General features: G+C 37.3%; 1 protein-coding gene across 1 annotated transcript in view; it reads left to right on the forward strand.

The window, feature by feature from the left end:
- cwc27 (CWC27 spliceosome associated cyclophilin) overlaps window positions 1–17,221 on the forward strand; it is a 45,628-nt gene that overhangs the window by 13,866 nt on the left and 14,541 nt on the right. The window contains exon 10 of the mRNA XM_079598711.1: window positions 12,245–12,345. Coding sequence (XP_079454837.1) covers window positions 12,245–12,345 — 101 coding nt within the window. The remainder of the gene's footprint in view (window positions 1–12,244; window positions 12,346–17,221) is intronic.

The following is a 17,221-nucleotide window of genomic DNA, read 5'->3' on the forward strand; positions in this document are numbered from 1 at the left end:
CATCTTTAAAACCCATTTTTCAAAGCCTCTCATATCAGACGCATTGTCACAGTTTCATCTCTTTCATGTGATCCTTGAAATCAGCGTGTGACCTTTGAAAATGTGGGGATTAAGGGATTCATAACCTCACTGACGGAGGCGCTAACGGCGGAGAACCCTTCCATCACACCCGCTTCTCTGGAAGCACACCTGCCTTATCTCAGCATCGACCGTTATGTGTCGGGATACTTTTCCGATCATAATAAACATGCTCTCTTCTTTTTCTACATAATGAAGTAATGGCCAAACCCACGAGTCTCGCGGCTTTGATTGACAGGAAGCAAAATGCAGAAAGACTGTAGTATATTAAACACAAGCGTGGTGTTTGGCTACAAGAACTGTAACCCAACACAGTGGTTTGTCTTGGCTTGCAATCAAAGAGTTGGCTGGTAGGTAGAGTGTTGTTGCAAGACAAAGGGAGCATTGTTGCAGCCCAGAGCTCTTTCCCACTCAGGCTTACAGGAGCTTTTAGGTGAAGAGAGAAGCTTTGGTTGCCAGTCACCTGGAAGGAAGCACAGGCTGTAGGAAGGATCTGATGTTGGTTGGAATAAGTCTACGAGGCTCGAGCTGAAATCTAGCTCCTCTGGATTCATGTCTACTGCTTAAGATAGTATTTCATTTCCTGGTTGGCGATCTGTGTTTTTTGGCATGGTTCGTGGCATGCTTCTGGTAGTCTTGCTAATGAAAATCGCAATATTTTTTGGGGTTCTACAAACAAACCATTTTCTTTAGCCGTAAATGTAGTGACCTTTGATATTGATGACCTTTTATTTAACAAAAATATATAAACACTTACCGCTGTCCATATCATTGGTGGCATTAATGAGTAAAACAGCATGCTTATGGGAGTCCCGACATCACGACATATGGTAGCCGCCACTTACACTAAACCCGACAGACAGGGCATAACTAAGGATACAAAGTGCTTCCATATGGCTCTTGGATATAGCCATACGCTCTTAATATTTTCATTTAAACCCGAGTGATATACCACAGCCACAATTCAAAAGAGAAAACTATGAAACCTTGGGCAAAAGAACAAGCAAACAAGTACTTGGCACTTTCTTTGCAACGTTATCTAGCTAACATTTTGTATGCTGTATTTATTAAATGTATAATAAAATGTTATGTATTCATTACTAGTATTAGTATTAGACAGTAAATTGTCCGGTTTCACAGACAAGGCTTAAGCCTAGTCCCATCTATCTATCTATCTATCTATCTATCTATCTATCTATCTATCTATCTATCTATCTATCTATCTATCTATCTATCTATCTATCTATCTATCTATCTATCTATCTATCTATCTATCTATCTATCTATCTATCATATACTTAATGTCAATATTTGTAATATGTAATTATATATAAAATGTATAATAACATATTTACATATACACTACAAAAAATAATGTTGGCTCAACAAATGTTTTTTTGAGTTATGAATTAGTTCAAATGAAGTTGTTCAACCAACAAACTATTGAGTTAGATTAACTTAATTTTTAAAATTAAAATAAAATGTATAACATTATTATAACATTTATAACATTAAACATTACTCAAATTTAATTCACTCCAACTACTTGAGTTGTAACCCTGGACCCAATTAATTTGGTTTATTTCAGTTAAAATCCACAGCTGTCATACCACATACTAATGTGTCTTATTTAACATGTATATTTAATGAACAAGATATTACTTGTCTCTGGCATTAGCGCAGTCATTGCTTATAGCATCAATCTAGTGTTTACCTTCATGTCGTTTACTCTTACTCACAATGGTAACCACAGAAACTTCAACATAACAGAAACTCTTTAATGGCAAACATGGTCTTTCCCTTTCTCTAAAGTCACACTTAATTTTAAAATGTATTCTACTTACTCAGTTCTATGCAAAGCATGCTGGGAACTATAATTCCACTGCCCAATTTCCAAAGTTAACAAAACATTTTCACTAAGTTTTCACTAAAAAAAAGTAAAGTAGAAATTTGAGTTTAAATTACTCAAAATATTAAGTTAATGTAATGATCAACAACAAACTCAAAATAATATTTGCAACTTAAAAGGTTTAATTAAATCACTAAAATAGATTTTTAAAATTGCAGCCATGCACTTAAATTATGGCAACAGGTCCCCTGAATTACTTTTTAGAGTGTTTTTAAATAAACGTATTAATAGATTTAAAATGCACTTATGTATTTTTTTTATTTTTTTTTTACATACTGTGCTACGGATACTTTCAAGATGAATTTCAGCATGTTCGGCTCTATTCCGCAGAGAAGAGCTGAGAAGCATCTGAGCATCTCTGTATTTGCTCACTTTTGTAAATGAACGAGTCCAAATTACTTGCTCAAGTCTTGAAAAATGTTTTCCTTCACATTAACATTTTGTCCAGACCATAGACTGTAAAAATAAAGATGGAGAGCGCATTGCTGCTTCCTTCCACTGTAGAAAAATGAAGTCAAATATCCCAGAAACCGTTGTTCGGAGCCCGAGTCTGCGCAGTAATGATCCTGAGCTGGATTATTTAGCAGTGAAAAGCATCAGGATTTACAACAGGAGCGTGAATCGGCAGCCACCTGAATCCTCCAAACCACTGAATAATCTTATGTGGTCTCGCCATTATCTGCTTTTCAAGCTCCTCTGGACCATAATGCAAGATTTTACTAGGTTTGTAAGACAATGGAAATCCAAATGAAGAGTCCAAACCACAATTATGCACCAAAGATGATGACTTTAGTGTGCAGTGTCACTGTTTCTGAATGGCACCTGTCAGTTGTCATCCGTCATAATCCGACGCTCGATCAGCCTCTCAGGGAAAGGTCACCCGGATCAGTAAAGCACTGGCCCTTTTTGTGTGGAGGCCAGAAGGGATCATCTAATTCTTGGCAGCTGTGCCTCGGGTCTGCAGGTTCCTGGACCTCCAGCATGCGTGCCCTGTGTGGGGCGGTGTGACAGAGCGGCTCCAGACTTCAGCATGTGAGGCTCTATTGACGTTCAGCAGAGCAGAGCTAAGAAGTGGCGGAGCACCTCTGTATTCGTTCACCGTTGTAAATTAACGAACCAGAAATAACCATGTTTTGTTTATTATTTAATCAAGTTTTGGAAAAGTTTTTCCTTCACATGACTCTTTCTTAAAAGGGTCATGAAAACTATTTTTTTCCTATTTAGAATATCCTAATACACTATGGAAATGATATTTTATAGCATTTATTTAAATAATTTGATCTTCAATTTCATTTATATTTAAAATAGATTAATTTTAATCCTGTCGGTCAATATTTTTCCTTATCTCGGTTGTTTTTTCATATGTTATGCTGCCATATTACTCCATTAATTGATACTATAAACACTTATGAAATCCACATGCACTGCCGCAGTGTAATCATTGCTTGCTTGATCAGTAACGGCCTCTCTACGGAGCAGTTTATAAAGACGGCTGGCGTTTTACAAGTTTATTTCCTTCATCCTAGTTTCTGGTGGTCAATAAAGAAGGATATGGAATATTAACATTGTTGCTGTATAATAACAATGGAAAATCCATCATGGCGGAGAAAATTAATCGTAAATGGAGGTTTTAATCGCAGATTTCTAATCCCTGATTTGTTAATCTGTGTTTTAAAAAATGTGGTGCAACACAACTCAATTTAAAATAAATCCTAGATCAACAAATCCTTGATTAGCTCTAAACGTTGCTTAATTTAATGTCGTGCTGTCACGATACTGAAATTTCCAACTTCGATACAATACCTTGAAAAATATCGATATTTGATACTAGTTTCGATACCATGGGGAAAACTGCCATATATACTGGCATATAAAAAAATGTATGAGATAATAACAAATTATCTGTAATTTGTGTAATTTTGTTGTCATAGCTTACACACAGCACCGAGAGGCTTTATTTGAATCGTTGAACTACATTTACAAAAAAAGACAAGTAAAAAGTCATTAATAAAAAAATTAATTTACAAACTATAGCACATATAAATACAAATGGCTTTAAGTTTTTCAGGTTGGTCCAACAGTATATTCAGGTAAGAAATACAGATATTAAAGTAATCAAATGTAAAATAACACTGTATGGTTTTCATTGTAAAAAAAAAAGCAGCGAGTGGTTTTCTTTGTCTTTTGTTCTTTGATTAATATGACAGACGGCAGCAGGTTTATTAGGCTGCTGTCACTTTAAGAGTTTATGCATGGATCCAATATACAGTTACAAGCGTTATCTTTCTCTACTATTTACGTTCCAAAACTGACTGTATTTACTTGAATACTCGACAAGACGGGCATTTTGACATAATTTTGCATGTATTTGTCCGTTTAAGTGCAATAAGCCACAAAGAAAGTAGTCAGTTTGATACTTGTGTACACTTGTATAGTGTAAAACCTGCGGGAATGACAAATCATGTGCAATATAAGCACTATTCGAATGAGGCGAGTGTGTGACAGGAGTGTGTCAATTCACCATCAGAGAGAAGAGTGAAAACACGCAGCTGGTATCGGTGTATCTGTTCTGCAGAAAATGAGTATTGGAACCGTTTCAGATATTTCAGTATCGAACTATACATGCGTATCAAAATATCAATATTTTTGACAACACTAAATTAATCCTTATTGGTGCAACCAATAAGCTAAGCTTAAAAAAATTACTCATTCTGGACCACAATTTTCTTTCATACAAATATATGAACAAATAACCGTACACATTTACGCATCAATGAGCTCAGAAATTATGGGTAGATACGCTGAGGTAATGAGGAAAAAAATATCTTGTAAAGTTTACCAGATCTCGTACAATTTCAGTGTGTAGCACCTGCCGCTCGGCATTTCTTTTTGAAGAATCCCAAGGAATCTGCAATATTTTAACAAGTTTTCTGATTATTTCAGTCTGGTCTTAACACTTTGAGTGGCGTATTTAGTAGAATATTTTATACATTTGTCATAATATAATAGCCTACAGGTTTTGCACAGAAGACATTTTCTTTTTGAAGATTTAGAATTTTTTAATCATTTAATAACATTTGGTTGATGCAATTAAAATAGTACGGGTTGCTTTGTCACATAAAACCAAGCAATTTCTGAATTTTTAATCATTTTCTGTTCGTCTACGCTTAAATTTAGCACCTGCAAAAATAGATTTTGACTTCTAGATTTCTTTAACACCTTATTTAGAGACATTTTTTTAGTCTGGAGCCAAATAATCATTAACTTATTATAGTTCACTCCCCAGAAAGTATGTGATTGTCCAGTAGGAGATTATAGAGTTAAATTATACTCTGCATTGTAAGTTTTAATCTAAGTGTGTTTTAGAATCTCAAATGCTTACTAATGAACTATGATTTTTACTTCCAGCAAGTACTCAACATGTTTGTAACTTTACTTGTGCTGAAACACCCATTCTTGCAGTTTAGAGCTTTAGTTGTGGTCAAATGTATTAATTTGTTAGCAAACTAGTGGTTGGAGGATGCAGCATATACACAGTCTCTGTGTTATGGTTAATTTCTGCGCTCCTCGGCTTATGCCATGTGTTTGGACACCGCTTGACTCATCAACTCCATCATTAATATTTATTATGGAACTCTGTTATTCAATTATTCAGTCTCCTTTCTCAAAACCTAGGTAGACGTTTTACATTTGAGTCCGAGGGAGACCTGGAAAACTAATATTCTTCACTATCCTCCTTGAAATGTGATATCATACGATTATTATACACCACCTCTGCTTTAACCATCTGCTTCAAGACCTTGAAAACATTTGCCCTCTCCACGCAACACTGAGATTATACTGCTTGATTATAAAACTCTGAACCGTGCGTAAAAGTCAAAATCAGTTGAGAGTGGAGCTTGAGAAACAGTATTTCCACTCCTGCGAAGCGTGAGGAGCTACTCCGCATCCGTTTTGGAAAAACAGATCAAAAACGACCCGCTCTCAAGACGTTTTTTTTGACTGCGACAGCAGGCTGGTGGAGGGGCGAGGGTTAAATGTTGAAGTCTCGATTCATGAGAAGGATTGGTCTGTGGCCAGTCACTTTGTGTGCTTTCTTTATGAAAAGTAAATCATCCAGAGCTCCCCGGGTTTCGCTTATTTGAATTGTCTGAATGAGCGACAATTGCTGGCTGGTCTGGAGAGCCGTGAGTGACGACAAAGTCTTTCCCCCACTCCTCAGACATTAAATGTGTGCGTCAGGTCTCGTCCAGCACTTCATCACCAATCCCTCTCTCTCTCGTCTGATTTGTGAAATGACGGTCTCTTCGCTGCTGGCGGCCTGAGAGGGTTTGGTGAATGGCTGTCATTGTGCTGGCTGGCTGGGGTGTGTGTGTGTGTGTGTGTGTGTGTGTGTGTGTGTGTCTGTGTGTCTGTGCCCTCTGGCTGATGAGGCCGCAGGACAGTGGGCACACTTTGGCTCCTCTTCAAAGAGCTCACTCGTTAATAAACTCTCATCCCCTCCTCCTTTTATCGCAAGGACACTTTATCACACTGTTCTTTTCTTTTCTTGAGTTAACAAATACCTTTTTATCTCGCTCTGCTGTCTAACAAGGGCATATCTCACAGCTCTGCTATTTTAAACAGCCCATCACTCTTCAGCGCAGTGCTGTTTATTAATAGCTGTGGTATTTCAGTCAAATTGCCTAATTTTCTAAATGCCAGGATCACAATTACCTTTTCTGTTTATACAAATGGCTTTCTGCGGATTGTTTGGCTGTTGTTTTCGGTCTTTTACTCGATTCTTTGCATTGGCCCTACTTTTTTGTACTTGAGGACATTTACTTGATGCACAAAATAATTTACTTTTACTTTTCCTGAGTATAAATTCAGTTTGGTGCTTTACGCCCAGAACATACTCTACACAGGTACATGAACGCAAACGCTTCTAGCTACACAAGCTTGATTTTTACTGCCATGGTAGAAATTAATCTTTTTTTTAAAGTTAGTAGAAATTTGTTCGTGTCTACCTGAATAATAATAATAATAATAATAATACATTGTATTGTGATATCTTCACAAACATGGTCAATATGGTGGAGATGGACTCCACCTGAAGAACAAAAGGATATTCGGAGGAATTTGCTGAGCCCTGAGGAGTAAATTAGAAGGTGTTACTGTCTCTTTGCATTTTTCTCAGCTTTCTCCACTCTTACTGGCAAGCTGGCTGAGAGACCCATTGTGTTGCTGTTGCCTAGGATATGCCTCTCTTGTTTGGTAAATGGTAGCATGTCCTGGCAAGCAAAATTATCACTTAGTCGGAGGTGTTTCCCTATATGGCCTGCTCATTTCCGACCAAGGGTCAATGTAGGCCTCTAATAGATAACTCGTCACTCTTGTGGAATCTTCACGTCTTCTCTAGTTTTCGTGCCAAAATGTGCATTTGTTCATTCCAACACAATGGAAGCTATTAAAGGAACACTATTTTTCCTTTCTGTACAGTTAAATCGTATTAGAGCAGTAGCCCAACTATACATTTTAGTCATGTTACTGAAGCCTATCCATGACTAGTCAGAACTAGGGCTGGGACAATAAATCGTGATCGTAAATGCATCGTGAATCGAGAAATTATTCTGGATCGATTCTGAGTTTTTCCCGAATGCATCGCGATTCACTCTCGAATCGATTCTGAGCTTAGTTTTTTAACAGCAGATGGCACTGCATGTTTTAAAAACAGCCGTACTCTGCTGGCTTCCAATGCCTTAGTAACACCACTTCTATGAAATAATCAATCATAAAGTTCGAAAAGGTTGAAGCGTATTAAGGGTGTTTGCAGTGGGCTGTTTAATTTAATCTTGCGTCATAAAAGCATACAGTGCAAGTACATTCTCAGGCTCAGCAGAACGCACGAGCGCTCTTCTTCGTGAGCATTTGAGCGTGCGGTTAAAAACTAGCCTAGAACGGCATCTGCTGTTAAACACTAAGCTTAGAATCGATTCAAGAGAGAATGGCGATGCATTCAGAAAATATTGGAATCGATCCACGAATCGCGAGGAATCGATTTATTGTCCCAGCCCTAGTCAGACCGTTGTGTGGTAAAGTTAGTTGACTAGTCGTGCAAGTTACCAGAGCTTCGAAAAGGACAAAAACTCACCATAAAACACTATTATAGTGGTCAGAGTATAATAATATTCCAGATCTTGTAAAGCCATCCAAGAGCTTTGTGTGAGAGACACCCTCCACCCTAGCCAGGTTTGAAGTCAGTGAACTGCTAAGCACCTGGACCAGCTGAGATGACCCAACCTGTACTCTAACTCTCTGTCATCTTATTGGTCCTTCTATGAACTAACAAAACATGTGCAGGAAATGAGAATGTCAGCTTTAACCAAGACCGAGGGCTATGTAATCATCTGGCTACCAAGATCTCCAGCAGTGGATCGATGTTGAGTGGCTCCACTGAAGGTGATGCACTCTTTTCAGGATTAGGGACCTAAAGAGGAGAACAAATGAATGCCAGTGTCCATGGGGTTCCCCTTTACCTGAGCTCCCAAACACTAGAAGAGGTCCTCTACAAGGCCAGCCTTTAAAACGTCCACAGTGCCGTACGTTTGCCCCTTGAGAACCTAGAAACTAGGAACCTGGCGTTTGGGGACCCGAGGTTCACCAGGAGTAACAGAAGAGAGCTGTGTGTCAGCTGAGAGGAGCAGATGGATGGAACAAAGGCAGTCATTGTTACGGGCTTGAATGGCTCACGTGTTTTTGGGCTGGAGGCCCAGGCTCTGCAGCTTACCTGTGCTTTGTAGCCATGTAAGAACCTGGCATCAAAACTTAGCTGTCAAGTCCTATGAAAATATTATTATACCCTAATAGAAGATGCTGTCTTGGGAGCTGCCAGAAGGTTTGGTTCTCTAGAAGGCAGCTGTGGGTGGGGGCAGTGTTTGCACATGGAAGCAACTTCCTCTCATCGAGTCGAGCTTGGCAGTTTATCAATGAGGACCTCACACCTTGGAAGTGTGTCTCTGCCTGGGCCTGTCCTTATCAGCTGTCCTGTGACATCTGCCTCTATTGTCTGAACAAGAGCATTGGCTATAAGATCCGTTTTTGGAGGGTTAGATTACCTCAGGTGTAAGACCAGTTCAAACAAATTTGATTATCACTTGCTCGGTTGGACTGCAGTGACAATGTTTTTCTTTTTCTTTTGTAAGCTACCAAGGAGCATAGCAGGATGTCATCTTGTTCTAGTTGCTCCATTTTGGGTTCAAACCTTCAATCCTCATGAAGCAACTAGAGGTAAACTGCCTTGCTCAATGGCAAAATTTAGTTTGCCAAGATTGCCCCTGTGTGGTATGCAATCTTTTGTTATATATGCTCATGTGATTTATGTTTCGCGCTTCAGAACTTCCGTTAACATAGTGAGCATCGAGGCTCCTTGGTTTTCACGGTGCATTGTGGGACTTTTTACGGAGTGAGCGTAGGATTTTGCGATCGAGATAGTCCTTAAAATATCAGACTGATTGAGACGCACCCATTGTCAAGCCTACTCCTCCTGGTTAAACTTGGTATTCTTAAGAGTAAAACTTTTCTTAACTATTATTAACTTGTTATTTGTCTGAAAATTTGTCTGATTTAAGAAGAACGTTCAGCATATTTTCTCATTTTAAATAATCTCTTAAGTTTAGAATAATCTCCAACTTTCAATAAATTAATTAAAGGGATACTTCACCTCTGGAAAGATGAATGTGTATTTAAAATGGGTAATTTATGTAGTAGAAATGTGAAATTATTTTTGAATTTTGAGCTTTCTAGACTGAGAAAAGCCAGAAAATGTATTTGTGGCTCATGAAAGACAACTACTCCCAGAATGCACTTGCTTCTCTGGCCTACGAGGCCACTCCCAAGCCACGCCTACCGGTAAGAGCGCAGTTAAACAACAAGGCTTTGCTACTAGTGAGTCTCCGTGACGAGTCTGCCCGGGATTTCGAGATCGCCAAAAGTTTCCGGGATTCGGCTTTTGCAGTCGACGCGAGGCCGGTGGCGTGATTACTGATGAGCGGCACCTGTGAGACGCACCGGTCTCGTATCTCTCACGGAGGAGCTGGAATTTTCTTAGCAATGTTAAAACGCACATTAACCCATCACTTGTTTAGCGTTCATGTAAACACTACATTCAGATTCACCAATCGGGATGAGTTCAGTTAGATTGAAACAAAATCTGTGCATGTAAACACTGAATGGCGAATCCCGGACATTTTGGACGATCTCGACGGCCGGACATGTCCGGGAAAAAGAGGATTGTAACCCCTAACTACTCAGCTTTCTCCACAGAACAAGAACCTGTTAGCTTAGCGTCCAAATAAAAGATGGCTGACACTATTTGTACATTCTGTGAGTGATATCCCACCCTTGGGCGGGTTGAAAACATGCGGATCTAGCGCCTTCTACTGGCTGTAGTTTTTAGTCTCTGGCCAAAAAAGCCTCCGATGATGATGCAAAATGACGATTTTTGCGTCATTGAGGATTTTTTACAGACAAAAAAAATACATAAATCGGGTGTCTCCGGGGGATATGAGGGAGGGAAGCACGGTAATTTGAAAATACTACAGGTTTTCTACTGATACAAAGCTTAATGCTAAATCCTGAAGTATCCCTTTAAGCATATTACGTTTCTAACATTAAGCATTACAACAAAACATTAGCTACATATGATACATATTGCTAGATATGTGCACGAGTTCTCTGAAGTGACAACATGATCAGTAACTTAATGATTGGTTATGACTATGCTGAATTCAAGATTCAGTGACAACTCTACAAAGAGTCAAAAGAGTCAAACCTCGCTTGGTTTCAACCTCAATGTTCTGCAGCATTCATTTGCGATTAAATAGTTCTTAAGAAATTGAAATAGTATCTTAGGAAGTTTCTTAACTTCTTTCTTAAGAAGATTTTCATGAATGCGGCCCCAGGTCCTTTTCTTTTCTCCTTTTTTTTTGTGGTCTTTATCTTTAGCATTGGCGCTAGGTAAGGACAGAGTCAGCATGATCATTTATTTAGCCGCACGGCTTGCAGGACATCAGTGTCACTTGCTATTAATTGGATGGTCATCAACAGCAGTTTACGTCCACAAATTGAGCCAAATTGCTTTCATCCTAATTTTGACCAGCTCTGGAGTCGACATGAATTGATACTCCCCATTTTTCAAGCAGACTTGTGTGCGGTACTTTGATGCCGCAGGGTTCCTGTTGCCAGTTTGAGAGCACAGATTATGTCCACAGCCGTGCTAAAGACCATAATGAGAGCTCACTGTTGGAGTCCTCTAGGGTTGAGGTGTATCGGTTCAGCCACAACATCCCTTCTTGAGATGCCAGAACCCTGGACTGTCTGGACACCGCGCTGAACTCTTGATCTAACAAGGCGCCACACGATTTATTAGAGATTTTTATACTTCTAATGCACATATTTGTTTCTGACACATGTTGGAACACTATGCCTAAGATAATTGTTGGTTTTATTCCCGTTTTATGTGAACACACACAATCCCATTGTGGAATGAGAAGCTTAATCAGTTTGAAACCCCGGAGCTAAGGAGATGTTCGTATCCTGTGTTCTGTTCTCGGGATTGTATTTTCATATCAACCATTTCAAATAAATACATATTAATAAAGAATAGAGTCCAGCACCCTGCAGACATTAACATTTTTTTTCTACTTTTTTCTTTCTTGACTATAGTTACAATCCTGAAATTCGCACTTGCAACATCTTATAGATACAGCAATTCAATTGAATTTGTGACAGGATGTCAACAAACAACTTAAAGAAAGGCTCGTGGAAGTTTTTGCACACATTTGCACCAAACAAGAAAGCAGTTTGTTGCTCTTTCGCTAGTTGTGCACACCGGACAAATAGTTGCTCGGTTTTTTAAAAGTATATCACTTTGAAATATTTTGTGTCTGTGATGTGTTGGCTACTTTCTAGGGCTTTTTGTCTAGACTTAAAACATTTTTTTAATTTCAATTTGTTCTTGAGAAAATTTGGTCTATTGAGTGTATTTGGTAAGATTCCATGTCACGTTAACTTGTTAAAACGTTTAATTTATGATGTGAATGATTTATCTCTAGATAGCAGGAAAATATCTTCAATTGCTATGCATGAAAAAATGTGCTACATGTTTTTCCTTCCGTAACATGTTTTTCCCTTCTGCATTTTGCAAGACTTATTGGGAAAGTGTTCCTTCCAAGACTGGAAATTAATTCCAGCTTTCGGTTGAATGTCTTTCCACAGTGATGAATTGCGAAAAGAAGCTCGCCAGCTGAAGAAAGAATTACTCGCAATCAAACAGCGAAAAGAAGATGGTGTGAAGAAAGAAGAGGATGTCACTGAGGGTGAGTGTCCGTGCCACGAAATCACAGCTGTGTGTCTATGTATTGACAGAATTTGAAAAAGCTCTGTAAAAAGATTATTTTCGTACTGGTTTAACAGTGAAAGCGTAATTTATTTCTCGCACATTGTGTAATGAAAGCATTTCAACCTTTCCCAAAATCAAGTCAGCATGTACTGAGGTCCTCCAAACAACTGAATTGTTCAGTTTTGGAGGTTTGTTTTTGTACATCAAGCCCTTGCTCTTTTTTTTTTATACATATGAAAAAAAAATGTGAAGCTGCTGTGTTTATGTGTGTTTTGAAAGCCTGAATGTTGGCTGTGAAGTGAGCGTGTGGATAACATTAAACATTTGGCGTTTCTAGCTGTTATTTAGTCATTTTTTTTGGACGTGCCTAGTTGATTGCTTACCTTTTGTGAGCATTTTAAAGAGAGCAATGAAACTTTTTTTCAGTCATCGTTCGGTAATCAGTTACTCAACCCCATATCATTCCAAATCAGTGTAATGTTTGGATTACAAATGAAGAATTTTTGCAGAATGTTCTAAAAATGGGCCAATTTACATCATTCCATGGTGTTTACTTGGGTTTCCCATAGCTATTTGATCAGTAAAAACACACAACATGACCAAGTTTAAATATACCCACTGAAAGCAGCTTTGACCAGGGGGTGCCAAGCTCTAAAAATGGTAAAAGCCTCAGTGAAAATGTCCATATGACTTGTGCACTATATTTGTATTTTTCTTTTGAAGTCATACAATACTTTGAATTGTGTGAGGAGCAGACACAATTCAAGTTATCCCCTCAAAAAAGGGGTGAAAAAAGGTATTATATTTTGCTTAAAGAAAATTACAATAAATAAATTAAATGGAGGTATTTATATATCATGCTAGTATTTAATGATTTTTATATTCTTCATTTTATAGTGCTTAAGATTATCCAAAGATATTTGGATTACATTTATTACTGTTGTACAGTAAAAAAAGTTGTGTTGTTGTAATCAGTGACTAGAGAATGTCAATGACATTCTTTGTACTAATGAAAATGTGGTGGAAGGAATGCTAAATATAAAAAATAATCTAATAATAAAAATAAATTAAGTATTCACAATGCAGAAATTAATGGTTTAAAAAGCCTTTATTTCCATTATGCAAAATATAATTTCACCCCCAACATTTCTGGGTCAGGTTATTGCAATACATTTTAACTAAGTCTAGTTTGAATATTCTCCTGTTTGCAAAGGGTTCTGTGGTTTTGCAACATTCTTTTCTAATATTTATCATAAAAAAACTTTACTTTGAGTTTATGCAAAAAAAATGTGTTGTCCTTTTTCCAGTGTTGGGGAAAGCTACTTTTAAAAGTAATTAATTAAAATATTGCGCTAATCCCTAAAAAAAGTAACTAATTGTGTTACATAGTTACTTTTTATGGAATTTTTACTTTTTCTCATCTGGGCTTGGCTTGCTTGTTTTTAATAACAAAAAATAAAATAAAACGATAAGTGTCAGGCTGAAGGAAGTTAAAATTTGTGTCTGTATAGCTCAAACAAACCTTTCAGCTGTGCTGCTATTCTGGATTGCAGAAGAACGCAGAACAAGAAAGTTAAACACTCTCACATCAGCAATAAAAACAAAGAAATTCAACTCAAACATTGTTTATTTAACATAATTTTTGGTTATTTGTTTGGTCGAATTGCATCTTCAAAGGTCAGCAGCAAAGACATTGTTTAATAAAGTGATAGGAGTAAATGCTCATATTTAGATCTACAATAGTCATGTTCGCACACAACACCAAAACAAAGTAACTTGCTTTACTTATATGAAAAAATAACTGATATTTTTATGTAAATTTAAAAGCAATGCGTTACTTTACTAGTTACTTAAAAAGTAATATGATCACGTAACTCGCTTTACTTGTAATGCGTTACACCCAACACTGCTGTTTTCACTCAATCTCCTTAATTTCCTCAAACTTGCTATGTTGTGGACAAATCAGATATGAGAAAGAATGAATTCGAATATTCTTCTCATTACCAAAGATGTTGTTATCCTCACAGGATTTGAAATAGAGCTGTATCTATTCAGGAGAATGTTTAAGTTTTCTCTTAGAGAGTCCATTCAATCGAACATCCATTGGTAAAGAGACATTTAATTTCACTGCTCAAAGTGCACACAGAGCTCACACAGACAAGGTCGGAGCCTTTTCTGTTAGTCAGATCCAGAAAGCGCTCTTGGGTTTTCGCCCTACTTCCTGTGAGGATTACTGCATGCTTGAGATTTGCGCAGGCAAACCTTTGACCTCTGCAGAGCTTTGCAACGGCCCTGTTGTATATCACTGTCTTCACGTTGTGTGTTCTCAGGGGGCAAAGGTGTGTCCCCTCACCCTTGTCGTTGTCAGTGTCTTTTAACGTTTAGCCTGGAATGTGCTCTTTACGCTTAGCAGCCAGTTCATGTTCGAGGCCTACTTGCTTTAGCAAGCAGGACAGTATTTATTATAAAATGAATTACAAAGAGCTGTCTCGGAGAGTTCCAGTGAATTAGGAATGAATTGCAATCGTGGTTTTAGTTTCGCCAGTAAAACTAAATACACCCTGATAATCATTAGTTTGAACTTGTCATGTGTAAAAAATCTAGTTTGTTCAATAGCACATGCAAATGTATAATAGAAGAACTTAAACATTCTCTCATTGGCTCTTCAATTGGCGCTATGACAGTCTCTTGACAAAACGCTTAAACAGTCACTTGTGCCAGTATGGTGTTGACATTATCCACATTTTTGTGGGTAATGTGGAGTGACCGGCCTTTGCGTTTGCAGTAGAATTGAAAAGAAGTAAATGTAAAAGTAAGTGTTACAAATCGTAATGCTGACGGAGGTATAATATATTTTTAGGACTGTCAGCTTTGTTTCGAAGGGCTTTCGTAATGACTGTGAAAGACAAATTTGACCAAACTGTTGAAGACGCGTGAAATTCCCAAGTCACTTTCGAAAAATACGCAGATATTTTTTTGTATTGATTTTATTATTTACGAGAAGAAAATGAGTGTCATAAATGCATGTCTGCCCACAGCGACCCATTTGTCAGTCTGTCAGAGGCATGTTTGGGGGCTGTTCACACACGGCACATTTTTGTGCTCTTTATATTCTATTGTTTTTAACGGTTTGCTGGTGTAAATAGACTATGCATCAGACAGACACATAACAGCCATGGTTTTAAAAAGATGTGTCAGTTAAAAACCATTAAAAACGTTTAAAATAATACTTTGTGCTTGAATTGCTCTGGTGGAAAGAAAATTCCTATTAAATCCTTAATAATATTAATATAATAATAGTAATTCCTTAATTTATTCTTTTTCTATTACTACTGCTACACTGTAAAAAGTGATCAATGACTTGACTAAAAAAAGTGAGGAAACCTGTTGCCATAAAATTAGTAAAAGTAAATAAATACATTAAGTTATGTGAACTTGACAATTCCACTTAATCTTTTCAAATATGCATGAAGTTTATTTACTTAATAATTGTATTGAAACAGGTTTCCTCACTTATTTTAAAGTTAAGTCGATGATCACTTTTCTACTACTTCTTCTAACTACTAAAATATAAATTAAAGGGCACCTATTATGGAATTTTGAAATGTACCTTTCATGTAGTGTGTAACATAGATCTAAGTGAACAAAAACATCCTGCAAAGTTTGAAATATGAAAGTGCACCGTATATAAAGTTATTGTCTTTCAAAAGTAAGAGTCGACTCTGAGTCATTTTTATGAATCGTTAGAAGACCGAAGCTTTTCCTCTGACTAGATGACGTCAACTTGTCAAGTTATTTGAATACGATACGCCCACTTATTGCGCTCCAAGGCCAGGGAAACATCAGGGCGACGAGACGCTGTGTTCTGAAGTGCGACTCAAAAGCAAACTTTTTTCATCTGCCCAAGGAGGAGCATTTGAAGACTAAGTGGCTACAATTCATATATATAACTATACCACAGAAGTATAGTCCGAGCCTTGTGCTTTGTTAGCGCCATTTTCAAGACGATTGCTTTACCAACTTAAATGCAATCAAACTTGGATTCGCGAGCCGGATGATATTGAAGGAAGGTTCAGTTCCAAGTGTATTTGCATCAGCTTCCTCCTCCTCCACAACCTGTAAGTGTTATTAATAATTTTTTGCTTTTATATTTTATGTAGCATGCTTAATAATTATTTTGTTTGTTGTGTAAGCACAGTTTAGCTTCTAGGTCTTCAATGACAATTGTATTGAGATATGTGAAGTGTTTGTCGTTGTTTTCGGAGTTGTAATAAAGAATAGAGTAATACCTCGTAGTAACGTAACTGCATTTTATTTTTTTTATTTTTGTAAAAACGTTATGTTTATGCATCGGGCTAATGCAAACAAAGACTGATTGTGCTTTTACAATATGAACTCTGGGCTATGCTCGCTAACATTACATGCTTTATCTTATTTTTAGTTTTTTACTACAAACTATAAAGCAGTGGACTATAATAATTATTATAACACAATTTAATTGATAAAAGCATCATTGTACTCCGTGTTAAACAATAAGTATTATCTCTGTAAACACTGCTGGGTCATCTGACCAATCAACGCAGATTAGCGTCGCGCAAAGGAGGGGTTTGAAAGATGAGTCGTTGAACGAATCATTTGGGAGTCGGTGAGCAAATCAGGTAAAAATAAATGCATATTATACGACAACAAAAGTGTTTTTTGTCATTGCATGCATGTAAAACTGTTGTTGGGGACTCCCTAAACAACATTAGGAACATTTTAAATGTCATAATAGGTGCCCTTTAATATAATAAACATGTTGGAATAATATAATGTAATTATATGAATTGTAGTTCTAATTAGAAACAAAAAAT

This window comes from Phoxinus phoxinus (genome assembly GCF_949152265.1).
Source record: "Phoxinus phoxinus genome assembly, chromosome: 23".
Lineage (NCBI taxonomy): Eukaryota > Metazoa > Chordata > Actinopteri > Cypriniformes > Leuciscidae > Phoxinus > Phoxinus phoxinus.